At 47.7% G+C, this 17187-nt stretch overlaps 1 protein-coding gene across 2 annotated transcripts in view; it reads left to right on the forward strand.

Moving 5' to 3' along the window:
• The first annotated feature begins 984 nt into the window (after positions 1–984).
• Positions 985–17187, forward strand: part of WIPI2 (WD repeat domain, phosphoinositide interacting 2) — a 29794-nt gene continuing 13591 nt past the window's right edge. For both annotated transcript variants that reach the window (XM_035131484.3, XM_035131485.3), the window contains exons 1-2: positions 985–1302; positions 12783–12865. In XM_035131484.3, the coding sequence (XP_034987375.1) occupies positions 1229–1302; positions 12783–12865 (157 nt within the window). In that variant the 5' untranslated portion in view covers positions 985–1228. The remainder of the gene's footprint in view (positions 1303–12782; positions 12866–17187) is intronic.

Below are 17187 nucleotides of genomic sequence, written 5' to 3' on the forward strand. Positions count from 1 at the left end.
ATCATTGTGGTTTAATACGCATGTCCATTATTACCTAATTCTAATTTAATACGCATGTGCAATAAGTATTGCTAACTAGGCCTTGATTCTCAGTAATATGTTACATTGTGAGTTAGTATGCGTATTGGGAACCTGTGTCACATGTACCGGTACCATGGAACAACTTATGTTCTATTAAGTTTTAATTTTGGTATGAGCTTTCGTGTGCATGCACACTTCATCATGTGCATGCACACGAAAGCTCATACCAAAATAAAAACTTAGTTGGTCTTTAAGGTGCTACTGAAGGAATTTTTTTATTTTGTTTCGACTCAGACCAACACGGCTACCTATCTGTAACTAGAACTTATATTCTAGTTTATGAATTGCTTCTTTGTGATTGACGTATTAGCTGACCTCCTCTCCCAATAGGGACAGCTTCTTGCTGAATCATCAGTTTCTTTAAAGCAACAGGTTACCATAACTCTCCTAATATAAGCATATTCCAAGATTTATAGAGTTTTACATTATCACCTTAATTGTGGCCCTTTGGGCCCTTGCTACACCCTCGTTGTACTTTTTATATCTTACTAATCTATACGCACTTCATTATTATTACTCTTTTCTGTTACTTATCAAGGGAAATTTTTGCTTTTATAATTTCCTTAAACTTCAAGATTCAATCCAAATCTGCCAGGAGATGTGTGTTAAGATGATTGGGAGAATAAGAGGAAACTCCAACCAGAAAGTCAGTAAAGATTGGACAATACTGTACTGTATTCTCAAATATCTTTAAAATGTGATGACACAAATATTCTCTCGTTTTGTGTGTTTCCAGTCATTCCCCTCACGCGCCTCGAAAGAGAGACCCTTTCGCGCCAAAATCCAACGGAAGCTGGAATCTGCTCTGCGCATGCCCAGAAAAACCTCCCGCACCATACGGCGCATGCGCAAGGCACGCGAGCACCCTCGTCCCCCCAAAAAAACTCTCTCCGGAAAGCGCGCAGGCGCACGAGCGCTACGGTGGCCGGTCGGGAAGCGCCGCCAATGGCGGGCCGCTTACGCCGCGACGAGGAGGGAAGTAGGAGGGGTAGCGCAAGCGCGCTGAAGGCTCCGGCCACTACCGGAGCGTAAACAAGGCGCCGCTGAGAGGGATGAGGAGGCGGCCGGAGCCGAGCGGGGCCGGGAGCCGTCGAGGCTGACAGGCCTCTTTTCGCTGCCCTCCCGCCGGCCGGGGCCAGGGGGAGCCATGAACTTGGCCAGTCAGAGCGGCGAGGCCGGCGCCGGCCAACTGCTCTTCGCCAACTTCAACCAGGACAACACGTAAGGCCAAAGGGGGGGGGCGTGGCCGAGAGAGAACGCGCGAGGGGGCGGGAGGAGGGGGGCGATCGTTCGAAAAGGGGCGGGCGGGGAGGATGCCCCACCTGGAGCCCCGGTAGTGCGCGTGCGCGTGCCTAAGTGGCTATACCTGATATCCTGCGCGCATTACTACTACAGTACTACTATTATTATCTGTTTGTTTGAATTTGTATACCGCCCTATACGCAGAGGTCTCTGGGCGGTTCACAAAAAAGATCGCAATACAGTATATAAAATCATAATAAAAGCAATAACCCTATTAACCCCCCCCTCAAAAGAGCCACATTTTAAAAGGGCATATAGGATGTCAGTCAGGTCAACCAATGGCCTGGTTAAAAAGGAACGTTTTTGCCCGGCGCCTAAAGGTGTATAATGAAGGCGCCAGGCGGACTTCCCTGGGGAGAGCATTCCACAGACGGGGATTCGCAGTGACAGCAGATATGTCGTATTCTAATACCCTGTTTCCCCTTTTTTAATACGTAGTCATAAAGTAAGCCATGGCAGGGTTTTTAAGTATTTGAGAAATATAAGACATACCCCGAAAATAAGCCATACTTCCGCGCCGCGGAAACCAACCTCCACAGGCACCTCCACTCACAGAGTCACTCCATGCAGCCAGCACTGCAGGAGCACGATCAGCTATGATGAGGCGCTCCAAGAGCTCCGCTTAACAGCTGATCGCGCTCCCGCCTTGCTGGCTGCATCCCCGCGCTCTGCCTTCTCGTCCACCGCCATCCCTGCCACTTCCGTGCTTGCCGCCACTGCTGGGCTCACTGCATCTTCCTTGCCTGGCCCGGCCAAGGAGCTTGGAGCGCCCTGCAGCGGCGGGCGGAGCACATGAGCCAGCGGCCTCTGCCTGGCCTGGCCAAAGACGCCTGCCACCCCGCCACCCGGAACTGGGGGCTGCTGCAGCGCCGAGCACTCAAGACAGCCCAGCAGCGCCCTGAGCCAGCGCCCTGAACCGTAAAAACCGTACCGGTAATAAAAAAATAAGACATCCCACCGAAAGTAAGCCACCCTGTGTTTTTTGAGGGGGGAAAAGTTATAAGACGGTGTCTTAAAAAGGGGGAAACACGGTATGTTTTATCTTGTTAATTATGCAGTTTTAAATGTGCAGTGTATATTCCTTTGAAAGAGGGAGACTTTGGAGAAGAAATGTCCCTAAATGAGGGGGGGGGGGAAAGGGAGGAAGAGAAGGCACGCACACCCAGGATTTATTTGTTTCTTGGTTTATTTTTATTGCTCTCTTCCTTTAAAAAAATTCCAAGCTCAAACCAGGTGTATTATAGTTCCCGCTGCCTCTCCTTTTTATCCTCACAATACCCCTGGGAAGTAGAATTGTAGGGATGCTGAGGATCATCTAGTTCAGGCATCCCCAAACTGCGGCCCTCCAGATGTTTTGGCCTACAACTCCCATGATCCCTAGCTAACAGGACCAGTGGTCGGGGAAGATGGGAATTGTAGTCCAAAACATCTGGAGGGCCAAAGTTTGGGGATGCCTGATCTAGTTTAACCCGCTGCAATGCAGGGATTCGCAGGTGCCCTGTGTGGGGATTGAACTTGCGACCTTGGTGTTATCAGCACCAGGCTCTAACCAACTGAGCTATCTAGTTGTGAGTAGGTTAGACAAAGAGAGGGGGGGCAGTTGGCTGGCTTCCAATGTCACTCCCAGTGAGCTTCATGGCTCAATGAGGATTCGAACTCACTCTTTCCCAGGTTCTGATCTGACTCTGTTTATTATTATTATTATTATTATTATTATTATTATTATTTATTCCTTTAATCTGTATCCCACCTTTTTCTCCATGGAGCTCAAGGTGGCAACATTCATGGTTCTCCCTCTCCTCATTTAATCCCCACAAAAGCCCTATGAGGTAGTTCAGGCTGAAAGGCAGTTGACTGGCTTCCATGGTCACACCTAGCCAGCTTCATGACTGGGGATTCAAACCCCGGTTTCTCCCATGTCCTGGACCAGTGCTCAACCATTGCACCAGTGTCCATACGCAGTGTTCATATTTTGAGTGAAGTAAGAATTCACATGGTATATTGGATTTTGTAATCATTGCCTTCAAAGCTGCTGCTGGTGCCTTGACTCTCTCCAGATGTTTTGGACTGTGCAAGTCCCATCGGCCAACATCTGGAGGGCACCAGGTAGAGGGGAAGGCTGATCTAGCATAATGAAGAGTTATAGATAAGTCCTTTCTTTTCTTTAAAAGGAGGTTGCTGTGTCTTGCCTAGGAGATTCAGATTATCTTTTTAAATGTGTGTTAAAATCCTAGCCTTACAGATAAATGTTGTGGTTTTTCAGGGAGGTTAATAATTTTAATGTTCATATGGTATGTTGTTAGGTTTGTGTCTCTGTCTCTGTCATTTTTATTTTTTTATACATGTTACTGTGTTACTTTCATACAAGTATATTGTTCCCTTTGTTAACTTTTGCTTAGAACATTCTGATGGCTGGACACAAATAAATCTGAATCTGGCCAATTCTATGAGCGACTGTGAGTTTGCCAAGTTATTCAGATGGCAGTTTTATTTAGGGATCTCAGGTGGGTGAGAGATAACCACTGCCAAGCTGTTCATGCTATTGCCAAACCTGCCTTATTAATTGGTCACTGTAACTATGTTGTAATTGTCCCCGTATGTCCTTTTTTCATTTCATTTCCCTCTCAACTCACTTAACTACCTTTCCCAACCATGTGTTGTGGTGTGTGTGTGTGTGTGTGTGTGCGCGCACACACACACACACACTTGTGTGTACTTGCCAGTTCAGGATTACAATTCATACATCTGAAAAGACGAACAAAAGTAAAAAAAAAAAGGTAAAGGACCCCTGACAGTTTATGGTATATATTGGTTAGCATTAGTGTTGTTGTTTAGTCGTTTAGTCGTGTCCGACTCTTCATGACCCCATGGACCATAGCACGCCAGGCACTCCTGTCTTGCACTGCCTCCCGCAGTTTGGTCAAACTCATGTTCGTAGCTTCGAGAACACTGTCCAACCATCTTGTCCTCTGACGTCCCCTTCTCCTAGTGCCCTCAATCTTTCCCAACATCAGGGTCTTTTCCAAGGATTCTTCTCTTCTCATGAGGTGGCCAAAGTATTGGAGCCTCAGCTTCACGATCTGTCCTTCCAGGGAGCACTCAGGGCTGATTTCCTTAAGAATGGATAGGTTTGATCTTCTAGCAGTCCATGGGACTCTCAAGAGTCTCCTCCAGCACCATAATTCAAAAGCATCAATTCTTCGGCGATCAGCCTTCTTTATGGTCCAGCTCTCATTTCCATACATCACTACTGGGAAAAGGTTCCCTTCATGGATCAATGCCTTGTCGTGGCGAAGGGGCTTGAATAACTCAGAGAAGCTATGAGCTATGCCATGCAGGGCCACCCAAGATGGACAGGTCATAGTGGAGAGTTTTGACTAAACGTGATCCACCTGGAGAAGGAACTGGCAAGCCACTCCAGTATCCCTGCCAAGAAAACTCCATGGTTAGCATTAGTAAGACATCGCAAATCTCGTTTTTGCTTTGTTTTTGTTTTTTGCTACAACAGACATAGCACGCTACCTGTCTGGAAGGTGTATGTGCTGCAAGACGCTTGTGTTTTTAAACAGGTTCTTGCCAGGGAAATACTTAACCTGCAATTCTTTCTCCATTGTGGAGGTGCTTTGATGAGGGTTAGAACCTCGAATCATCGCACACACCCTTCTTCCTGAGCTTAGAGCACCTTGAGGGTTGGGGAAAGTGGGACTTACTGCTGAGTAAGCATGCACCATATCTGCAGTTCTAGGCACGCTTGCTTAGAAACAAGTTGCTGGGGATCATAAGAGGGAGACTGCTAGATCTCCAGTGTGTCTCACTGAAGAAGACTTCGGAAAGGCGTTGGTGGAGAAAATACCATGACTGGTGGCCTGGGCATGTGTAGAACGAGGGATTGGTGGTGGTGAAGTGGAACTCTTTCTTGATGCCTGCAATGAGAGCAAATCCCATAGAACCCAGTGGGTTCTAGCACTTCAGAAAGAATGAAAGGAGGGGTCTGTGCCTCAAGGAGCTTACAATATAGAGCAGGAGTCAGCAACCTTTTTCAGCTGTGGGCCGGTCAACCGTCCCTCAGACTATGTGGTGGGCCGGACTATATTTTTGGGGGGTCGGAAATGAACAAATTCCTATGCCCCACAAATAACCCAGAGATGTATTTTAAATAAAAGGACACATTCTACACATGTAAAAACACGCTGATCCCCAGACCGTCCATGGGGCAGATTGAGAAGGTGATTGCGCCACATCCGACCCCCGGGCCTCAGGTTGCCTACCCCTAAGATAGAGGATAATACAAGGGCCACTGTGGTGTAGTGGTTAAAGTTTTGGGCTGGGAGGGACTGGGGAGAGCCAAGTTTAAAGCACCACTTGGCTATAGAGCTTACCAGGTGGCATCAAGTCAGTCACTACTCTCAGTCTTATCTCACAGGATTGTTGTAAGGATAAAAGTGTGCGGGGGGAGGGGGGCAAACTGTGTATGTTGCCTTGTGCTCCTTGGAGAAAAATTGGGTTGTAAACTAATAATTCCCAGAGGAAGGGTAGGCAGAATATACCATGTTGCACTTACGCATACCTAGGTTCAGTTTAATTGCAGTATGAAAACTTCACTGGAAGGCTTTGAGGAGGGGTTTGAAGTCCTTGGCAAGCACTTCAGGCACAGTTCTGAGTAATCCTAATTTGGATTCAGCTGCAATCCCCAAAGCACCATTTCTTGGGCATATGAAACTGCTTTTTATACTGAATCAGGTTTGATCCATTTAGCCCTGACTTGTCTACTCTTTGCAGTTGTGTGTTAGGGCAGGCATCCCCAAACTCGGCCCTCCAGATGTTTTGGGACTACAATTCACATCAACCCTAGCTAACAGGAGCAGTGGTCAGGGATGATGTGAATTGTAATCCCAAAACATCTGGAGGGCCTAGTTTGGGGATGCCTGGGGGTGGGGTCCCAGGCTTGTTGGACTTCCCCACAGTCCCATGAGTGTGTGACCTAGAATATGCCCTGTGCTCTCCTGCTGCTGCACCAGGTAAGGGATGTGGGGGTGGGTGTCGCAGGGGGCAAGCCTTTTCTGTTTCAGAGCAGCCTCTCTGATCCACACACTGAGAAACCTACCTACATTGAGCTTCCCAGGAACCTCAGGGTTTCCTGGAACATAGTATGAAGGCCTTTGGTATAAACAGTGTAAGAAATGCTCTGTCCCTTTCAATGCAACCTTTGCTAACCAGGGGCCCTCCAGATGTTTTTGGACTACAGCAGCTCTCTTGTGTGGATGGTGCTCAAACATTAGGTGCATTGAAGTCAGTGGACACCCAGTAGTTTCTCCTGAAAGACACCTACTGCCCTGATGCAATTAGCCTTCAGGGGGGGGAGAGGGCCCTAATGTTTACTCAGAAGAAAGCCCTGCTTTGTTAATGAACCTTACCCTGTAATTCTAAGCAACTAACTTTGGAGTAAGTCAGGAATGGGACATCTGTGGCTTTCGAGGTGTTGCTGGTCCACAGCTCCCATTGGCCATGCTACCTAGGGCTGATGGGAGTCTGAATGCAGCAACATCTGGAGGGCCACATCACTGCTGTAATCAAACTCTTATTCTTTGTGTATATAGATTTTGTATAAAGGTAAAGGACCCTTGACAGTTAAGTCCAGTCGTGAACGACTCTGGGGTTGTGGCGCTCATCTCGCTTTACTGGCCGAGGGAGCCAGCGTTTGTTTGCAGACAGTTTTTCAGGGTCATGTGGCCAGCATGACTAAGCCACTTCTGGCGAAACCAGAGCAGTGCACAGAAACGCTGTTTACCTTCCTGCCGGAGCGGTACCTATTTATCTACTTGCACTTGACGTGCTTTCAAACTGCTAGGTGGGCAGGAGCAGGGACCGAGCAACGGGAGCTCACCCTGTCGCGGGAATTCGAACCACCGGCCTTCCGCTCGGCAAGCCCAAGAGGCTCAGTGGTTTAGACCACAGCACCACCCGCATCAAAGACACTGTGTGTGTGTGTCTGTGTGTCCGTGTCCCCGGGCCTCCCCTTTCCCTCTCCTTGTCCCCAAATTTGTGGCTTTCTGGGCCAGTTGGCCTGGCATTGGTGTGGGGGTGTGGGACTTCCTGTAGTGGGAACAGAAGCAAGCTGAAACACTGCAGAGTTCTTGCCTCTTGAATTCAAAGTAGGGCTCACACTGAAGTGCACAGGAAAGAAGTTGGAGTATGTAGTCAGAATGCGAGGGTTTTGAAATGCTTAAGAGGCAATTGATGGGGCAGTGATAAATAGGCCATTTTGCAGGGAGGAGCATCACCCGTGGGAGCATCATAAGAGGAAATGATCAGGAGAGCTGTGCCGTTGGGCTGTTTTTGGAATGACTGCTTCCTTTGTGTACAAGGGAAGCCACACAGAATTCCTTTCCTTGATGCTGGGTGACTCACTGGGACCGAAGGACCCAAAGGTCTAGTGGCCTGATCCTTTCCTCAAAAGCTTGGCTCTCTTGACTCCTTCCCACCGCAACCCTTCCACAAATAGGCTTGCATAGTCTGGCCAGTGTATGAAATTCTTTAGTCAATGTGTGTAATAGAAAACCGCTCTCCCTGTGAAAGAAAGTGATCTGAGTTCATATCCCTAGAGAGAAGGAACTTCTGCGGCCCACTACAGTGATATTAAACACAGTATGATCACACCTTGCACACAGTTAACTTGTGTGATTTCAGCCTTACGCGACTGAAAGCCTGCTGGTTGAAATCTTGCAGATAAATTGCACACAAAATGGAGAGCTTAAAGGCTCCTTTTGTGTAGGGTTTTTCCATTGGAGAAAGAGCTTTTAAGAGCTTTTGCTGGGATCCTCTCACAAGTTCTTGAGAGCAACCCAGAGCCTGGTAAGGAAGCCTGGGTGCTGAAAAACACTCTGTCTGGCTTGGAAGGTAAGGATCGTCACAAGGAGCAGGGAGTTCCATGGGTTCTGGTATATGTGCTTTTGTATAGTTGCACCATCTTAACCCCTGCACAAAACACACTAGTACTGTAGAGACAATTAAATTAAAGAAAGTGGAAGTGACAAAACTTGGGAATTTTAGCACTGTGGTGTGGACTTATTTAAATAAAATCACTGAATTTATGATTAGGCAGAGCTCTACCCCCCCCCTTCATTCAGGAATGTGAAACTAGACCTTCCTGTTGTGGTACAGAGGTTTGTGGATATCATTTGCTGTAGGTTCACGCTGAAATAAAAGTGTGCGGAGTGAAATAATTGATTTCTGTGATTATTGTTGATAAATTCCCCAGCAGTGAGTACAGTACATCTTTTGAGCAACAATAAAAAGAAGGGTTTTGATATGAAGAACAGTGTTCTGTTTCAGGTGGCTATAGGGGTTATCTTGAAAGAAATGTTGTGGTCTCTTGTTCTTAAATTGTACTCTGGTCTTGTATGCAGAATGCCACAGCCACACATATCACGTTAATAATAATAATAATAATAATAAAATTGAGGCTTGTCAGATACTCTTAGTGTATGGTTTTTTTTAAATGAGAACCCCAATATTTACCAACCAGAGCTAGGTACAAAGGATGTTCAGTTAGAACAGGATACTTCTGAGCATTTCCTGAGCCCAGGAATTTGTATTTAGTACCAGAACTGAACAGGACCAAACTCTCAGTCCTTTCACCTATAAGTCTACTCCTGGTTTGCTTTCTCCAGGTCAGCAACCTAATTAGGAGGGAAAGTTGCTGTTGTTTAAAACATTGGGAGTCTTGCCCACTTGCAACAAATTACCCAGAGATCTGCCAGCAGATCCTGAGCCTCCTCCTTATGCGCAGAGTACCTGCTGTTGAGAGACTTGTGGAAGATGCTCAAAGGAAGAGTTTTGCAACCACAGTGTGTGTTTTGTCTTCTGACAAGTGTAGTCTTAATTATTTACAACCACATATCGCCGCATGTTAGTAATCAGTCTTTGGTGCTGTTTGGAAGGATAATGGCGTGTGAGTGCACAGGAAGAGGCCGTTTATCTTTCAAGCCAGTTCTGCCAATCAGACCTCAAAATGGGGGCTGGGTGTTGCATGAACAATCTCCCCCTCTCCCTGTTTCATTTTCTGTTCGAAGCTGCTGTTCTCGCAGGCAGCACAATGGCATTGCTACCTCAAGAGATCCTAAGGAGGGGCGGGGAAAGATGGAAAGTGGGCAGAATTATACCATGAACACCAGAATCCCTAGTCCTTTAGGACAGGGATGTCCAACCAGTTGATCACAATCTACTGGTCGATCATGGGGTGTCCCTGGTCGATCCCAGTCAATCGAAGCTCAACAACTCTGGTCAATCCAACGGGTAGTTCACTGCCAGTTTTTTTTATAGTGGGTGTAGATCGCAGTCTCTTGGAAGTTGGACTTGCCTGCTTTAGGAGAATGCCATAGCAATATGTTTCCCTCGATCCCCCTAGATACAGACTTGTAGAGGGAAGTTCATATCCCTAACAGGACAGGGAACAGGGCATGCCAATGTGAGCTACAGACTGGGTTGAACATGCATCCTCTTGGTCAAATAGGGAAGCGCCACAGCTGAATGGCAGAGCATCTGCTTTGCATGCAGAAGGTCCCTCGCTCAATCCCAGTGGCATCTCCTGGGAGGCATCCCTGCCAGAAACCCTGCAGAGTCACTGCCAGTCTGTGGAGACAGTACTGAGTGAGACAGAGCCAAAGGTCTGACATAGTGTGAAGCAGCTTTCAGTGATAGGTTCAGCCTTCTGTTGGGGAGCAGGGGCAAGGCTGGGGTTCTGTCCTCCCACCCCCAAAAAAGAATCCCCTGAACCGTATGCCGTGTCAACACGAGGCTATAAATAGATTGAGGCAGTTGTGCTTCTTTCACATTGTGTACCCAACACATTTTGGATTACACCTTCCATTCCCCCTTTTTTTGCTGCAGAAAACACTTACATTGTTATGTCTATTTGAATTACCTGTCAAAACAACATGCAGCTATTTTGTGTGACCTCCAGTGCAAGAAAATGCACAGGCACGCCAAGTTGAAGTGAGTGATTTCCCCGGCAGGCAATACAAATGACACAGTACTTCTCTGCTTGCTACCGTCTTTCCCACATTTTAAGACACCGTCTTATAACTTTTTTTCCTCAAAAAAACACTGGGTGGCTTATTTTCAGGGAATGTCTTACCGGTATTTTTATTACATCAGGAGCAGTGCCCCTCTTGCTCCCTGGCTCCCTGCGGGGCAGGACTCTTGACTGAAAGAAAATGACGGGCAACAGCCACCACCAAGCTCCATGAGAGGGAGTCTGAGGGAAGGGAGGTGTGTGCATCGCTGGCCCAGCCCTCTCTCCCCGGCCCTGGGATGTGAGGGAGGGAGGGAGGGAGCTCCTCCGAAGGGCTGCTCTCTCTCTCTCTCCTCCCAGGTGGGGACTCACTTAATAGCAATCTGCTACACTGGAGCTTCTTAAATTTAAACCAGTACAGTATAATGGAATCTATCTGTGTGATGCAGTCGTAGCAGTAGCCTATACTAAAGCAAATAAGGATCTCTACCAGCCAGCCAACTGCCCAAGACTTAAGAGCGAAAGTTCCAACAATGTAGCACTTTGTAGCACTGATAGCAAAGAGGCTACCGGCTGAGATACTGTAGAAAACAAAGCCAGCTGAGCAGCAATTAAGATGGTAAATGGTAGCAATTAAGTAGCAATTGAGCCAGCAGAAAGCGGGGTGAGATAATCTGCTGGTCCTAACAACCCGTCCGTGTTTCTCTTACCCACAAAATGTTAACTTTTGTGTAGGGTGTAGGGCAGTGTTTAGCAGCTCCTAAACAGCGAGAAGGGGAAAGTCTTTAATCCCCAAGGCAAGGACTGCGCCACCGGCAGCGATCCCGGTACCGGTACAAATCCTTAAAGGGGAAGCTCTACAGACAAGCAATAGAAAGAAAAAAGAATCCTCACTTTTTAAAAGGCTATTAAAAGGGGGAAAGGTGGGGGGAAGCGAGAGGTGGGCTGTGTGTGTGTGTGTGTGAGAGAGTGAGAGAGAGAGAGAGAGAGAGAGGGGGGGGGGAGAGAGAGAGAGACGCGCACACAGAGTCTCTCCCTAAAGGGGAAGGCAGCGTCTTCAATCGCCCCTCTTTTTTCCCTCGTGCTTTCATCTTCTCCCCACCGCAAATGCCACTTTTCTCCTCTTCAAGCAAGCAGAGCTCACACAGCCTAGCTAAAAAAATATATTTTGGAATCCTTTTACAAGTATTTTAAAAAATGCTTACAGAAACGGGAGGGGGAATCACGAGGCTGCAGGAACGGCTCTACGGTGCATTTTTACAAGCTTTTAAAAGAAATACGTGTCTTTGAAGCCACAGTAAAATGGGGAGAGATTTTTATGGGGGGGAGTTGGCTGGCGGGAGGGGGGAAGGGTCTATCACTATGTCTTATTTTCGGGTTATGGCTTATATCGCGCAACTGCTTAGAAATCCTGCTATGTCTTATATTATGGCTACGTCTTAAAAAGGGGGAAACACGGTATCTCCAGCTTCTAAATGACAGGATTATCGCTGATCCACTGACTTGGCTCTCCAAAAATCAGGCCTTTTTGCTAGGTCATCAGCACAACAGCTTGTTGTGGGGTTTGGTCATTTGATTTAGCGTCTGATACAATTGACAATGGGCAGTGCAAGTTGCACAAACCTCAGAACAACAAATGCCTTAAAAATAAAGGCTTTCACTATGGCACACATTACGACTAAGCATTTCAGCTTCCCCAAAGAGTTTGGTTTCTTAAGGGGAAATGAATTGTCATGTGTTTTGTGTTCATGTGTCAGTTATTTGGTCTGGTCAATATCCGACTCTCTCTTGAGGACATGCCTTAGCAATAACTTTGGAAAAAGCAAGCACTTAAGTTTCTCCCCCTCCCCAGGCCACTCAAAGAGAAACAGTTTGCCCCAAGTCGGGAGTGCAGTATGCAAAGAAAGCACTATCTTACAGGTGCAAACAAATCACACAGCCATTATCAATATGCACATAGTTCTGTGTTCAGCTCTCACTGCTCCTTGCAGCATGCTCTTTTTGAACCTTGGTCTGCATTTATTTCTGCAGTAAGGCAAATACAGAAAAGAATATGGGGCTGCTATTTTGGTTTTGCAACCAGCCACGTACTTGGATGATGAAATTGGTGAGCATGTGATGATCCAGGACAAACTGTGAAGTTGAACGCGCTTATGAGAGAATGAGAGAGCTTGGGGTGCTCTGTTGCAGTCTTTGCCAACCTGGTGCCCTCTGGATAATTTGGGCATGACTCTCACTGGCCCCAGCGAGCACAGCCACTTTCACTGGGGGTGATATAGTCCAATACTTCTGGGAGGGCATCAGGTTGGTGGAGGCTGCTGCTTGGTTTTCTGTGTGAAACAGCTAGTTTGTTCATGCTTCATTGACCTCATGTCTTGCTTTGCAGGTCCTTGGCTGTTGGCAGCAAATCAGGTTACAAATTCTTCTCCCTTTCTTCTGTGGATAAACTGGAGCAGATCTATGAATGCAGTAAGTGTACATTTTAATTCCCTTTCTACCCCACCCCATGCCCCCTTCCATCTTTATGTTGTGGTCACATTTTGAACTGAGCAGATAGTTTCTGGGAGGAATCCATCTTCTCCAATTGACTTCCCCCTGCTCTAGTAGCCTTTCTCTTCTCTTTGGAGATCCCTCGTAGCCGAGTAAGATTGTCTTCCATAAACATGGTTTTAACAATGGGTCCGTAAGTGACTCTGGTTTCCAGGTGGGAGTTGATCACGGTGTGGATTTGCCAAGCATGCCTTCCTCTTAGCACGTTTCTCCCTTGCGTCCTGAGATTGAGTTTCTTCAAAGCCCATGACACCTTTGGTAAAGGCTGTTCTCCAAATGGAGCGCTCGCAGGCCAGTGTTTCCCAGTTGTCAGTGTTTATGCTACACTTTTAAAGATTTCCTTGAGACAGTCTTTAAACCTCTTTTGTTGACCACCAGCATTACGCTTTCCATTTTTAAGTTCGGAATAGAGTAGTTGCTTTGGAAGACGATCATCAGGCATCCGCACAACATGACCAGTCCAACGAAGTTGATGTTGAAGAATCATTACTTCAACACTGGTGATCTTTGCTTCTTCCAGTACACTGATATTAGCTCGCCTGTCTTCCCAAGTGATGTGTAAAATTTTTCGGAGAAACTGTTGATGGAATCTTTCGAGGAGCTGGAGATGGTGTTTGTAAGTGGTCCATGTTTCACAAGCATATAGTAAGGTTGGTAGAACAATAGCTTTGTAAACAAGCAGTTTGGTTTCCCTGCGAATGTCCCGGTCCTCAAACACTCTGCACTTCAGTTGGGAGAAAGCCGCACTCGCAGAGCTCAGGCGATGCTGGATTTCGGCATCAATGTTGACCCTTGTGGAAAGGTAACTGCCTAGGTAGGAGAAGTGATCAACATTTTCCAACGTTACACCACTGAGTTGGATTTGTGGCGCTGCAGAGGGGTTATTTTGTACTTGTTGGTGCAGCACTTTGGTTTTTTGGATGTTGAGTGATAGGCCAAACTTTTCGTAAGCTTCTGCAAAGATATTTAGTAGCCTTACTACCTAATTGACTTGATCCCTGGGCTTGCCCTCCTAGCTGCAAGAACAGCGGCCAGCCCCTTGACCCCAAATGTCCGAGCTTGTATGTTTGGTATTTTTTTGGAGCTTCTTTCTAAAAAGTTCTCTTTGCATCTCTTATTCCAGAAGCCTCCAAAGCAAAAGAGGGAGAGAGAGATGTTTGGGCCACCTAAAATGGTAGTCTGTAGCCCCAGCACATGCAAGACCTTCAGCAGTGCATTGCTGACTGCAGACAGAATTCCAGTGGGTGCCAGCTGCTGGTGGCATCTGCTGTTACACTGCTGGCAAGCAGCGACCCTGTCCTACAGGGTTGTGGTTCCTGACTTCAGTGAGATAACAAACCACAAGTGCTATATTGGGGTCCCTGTGGCAGCTCTGCCACTTCCAAGAAGACTGTGCATCTGTGATTAATGGGGGTCAAAGGTGGCTTGCTTCTGCCCCACTCTGCACCTTCATTAAAAAAACCCATGGGTTCAGCAGATCCTTCATTCTGCATTCCCATGATCTGCAATTGTTCCATTTACATGCTGCCCTAGCCCCATGTGAACAGCTCAACATCCCTGGGTCCTAACTCCCCCTTTCCTGGCACAAATGTGTTCCTAGCTTGTGTCCATATGGCTCAGCCACCAGACCCAGCCTTTCTCTAACTGGGAGGTCTCATTTGCCTTTTCAAAACTTATGTCATGCTTTGCATCAAACCAGAAGAAATGTGACTCTCTTGAGTTATTTGCGATGTGAGTCTTGAGTTCTTCCTGACTTGGAAGCTTTGATTCTGAACAGAGGGTGGAGGGGAGTATCTGTTCCCCCTCTGTCCCCTCTTGCCACCTTTTGGGTGTCTTATACTGTTTGCTTCCCCAAGGTGTTTTTGACATTACCCCATCCATTTTCAGCACAAAGAGGATATCTGGCTGCAGAGTGTGGCCTTGGCTGGAGCACTGGTATCTTCTCACATTACCAAGCATTTTATGTAGCTGTGCAGGAATACGAGATGAATCATGCTCAGGTCTTTGAACATTGGTGCAAAGGTACCCAAGTTCAAGGATGGCTTTGTAATTTACATGGGAAAACATGTTTGCTGTTTGTACACAGATGTTGTCCCAGAGCAAGTGCAAACTGTGACAACATACGGCAGTGATGGCGAACCTATGACACTCATGTCAGACGTGACACGCAGAGCCCTTACTGCTGGCACGCGCCCCATCGGCCCATTCACGCTGTTGTTATTGTTGTCCCCCCCCCCCATTTGTTCTCCCGCTCCTCCTCATGCAAAGATTTTGCAAAGTTTTTTGCAGATAAAGTCGCTCAGATTCGGGAAGAGGTAGACTCCACCGTGGGAGCAGGGGCGGGGCGGGGGAGTGCTAGAGTCCTGTCTAGTCAAGTTTTGTGGGATCAATTTCAATCTGTTACCTCCGAGGATGTGGACAGGCTGCTTAGACGAATGAAACCAACCACCTGTCTCCTTGATCCTTGCCCATCCTGGCTTATAAAAGCTAGCCAGGAAGGGCTGGGTGATGGGCTTCGCGGGTTGGTAAATGCTTCTCTCCATGAGGGAGCCTTCCCAGACCCGCTGAAAGAGGCGGTTATTAAACCGCTTCTTAAAAAACCATCTTTAGATCCGGCCAATATGGCCAACTATCGCCCAGTCTCAAATCTTCCATTCTTGGGCAAGGTGATTGAGCGAGTGGTTGCGGAACAACTCCAGGCACGCCTGGAAGAAGCGGACCATTTGGATCCCTTCCAGTCAGGATTCAGGCCTCATCATGGGACTGAAACTGCCTTGGTCGCACTGGTCGATGATCTCCGGCGGGCTAGGGACAAAGGTAAGAGCTGTTTCCTTGTTCTGCTGGATCTCTCAGCGGCTTTTGACACCATCGACCATAACATCCTTCTGGACCGTCTAGAGGGCTCGGGAGCTGGGGGCACTGTCATGCAGTGGTTCTGCTCCTTCCTCCTGGGCCGTGTTCAGAAAGTGGTGGTGGGGGATGAGTGTTCAGACCCCTGGGCTCTCACTTGTGGGGTGCCTCAGGGTTCTGTCCTCTCCCCCATGCTTTTTAACATCTATATGCAGCCGCTGGGAGAGATGATCAGGGGGTTTGGGCTGGGTGTCCATCAGTATGCTGATGATACCCAGCTCTACCTCTCTTTTAAATCAGAACCAGTGAAGGCGGTGAAGGTCCTGTGTGAGTGCTTGGAGGCGGTTGGAGGATGGATGGTGGCTAACAGATTGAGATTGAATCCTGACAAGACAGAAGTACTGTTTGTGGGGGACAGGAGGCGGGCGGGTGTGGAGGACTCTCTGGTCCTGAATGGGGTAACTGTGCCCCTGAAAGACCAGGTGCGCAGCCTGGGAGTCATTTTAGACTCACAGCTGTCCATGGAGGCACAGGTCAACTCTGTGTCCAAGGCAGCTGTTTATCAGCTCCATCTGGTACGCAGGCTGAGTCCCTACCTGCCCACTGACTGTCTCTCCAGAGTGGTGCATGCTCTAGTTATCTCTCGCTTGGACTACTGCAATGCGCTCTACGTGGGGCTACCTTTGAAGGTGACCCGGAAACTACAACTAATCCAGAATGCGGCAGCTAGACTGGTGACTGGGAGCGGCCGCCGAGATCACATAACACCGGTCCTAAAAGACCTACATTGGCTCCCAGTACGTTTCCGAGCACAATTCAAAGTGTTGGTGTTGACCTTTAAAGCCCTAAACGGCCTCGGTCCGGTATACCTGAAGGAGCGTCTCCACCCCCATCGTTCTGCCCGGACACTGAGGTCCAGCTCCGAGGGCCTTCTGGCGGTTCCCTCATTACGAGAAGCCAAGTTACAGGGAACCAGGCAGAGGGCCTTCTCGGTAGTGGCACCCGCCCTGTGGAATGCCCTCCCACTAGAGGTCAAAGAGAACAATTACCAGACCTTTAGAAGGCATCTCAAGGCAGCCCTGTTTAGGGAAGCTTTTAATGTTTGATGGATTTCTGTATTTTAGAATTTCTGTTTTTTTGGAAGCCGCCCAGAGTGGCTGGGGGAACCCAGCCAGATGGGCGGGGTATAAATAATAAATTATTATTATTATTATTATTACAGCTTGTCTCCGCTGTTAAAACCCGGATCTTTTGTTGTTGTTGTTGTTGTTGCTGGTAGCCAGAGATTGGTTTTTTAACCCGTTCTGTGCTGGGGTTTTTGGCGCTTTGGTAGACTATGTCGGTGCTGTGTGTTAATTCCAGCGAAGGTATTATTCGTCATTTATTTCTGT

The sequence above is a fragment of the Zootoca vivipara genome, chromosome 13, assembly GCF_965207765.1.
Source record: "Zootoca vivipara chromosome 13, rZooViv2.hap1.1, whole genome shotgun sequence".
In the NCBI taxonomy this organism is placed as follows: domain Eukaryota; kingdom Metazoa; phylum Chordata; class Lepidosauria; order Squamata; family Lacertidae; genus Zootoca; species Zootoca vivipara.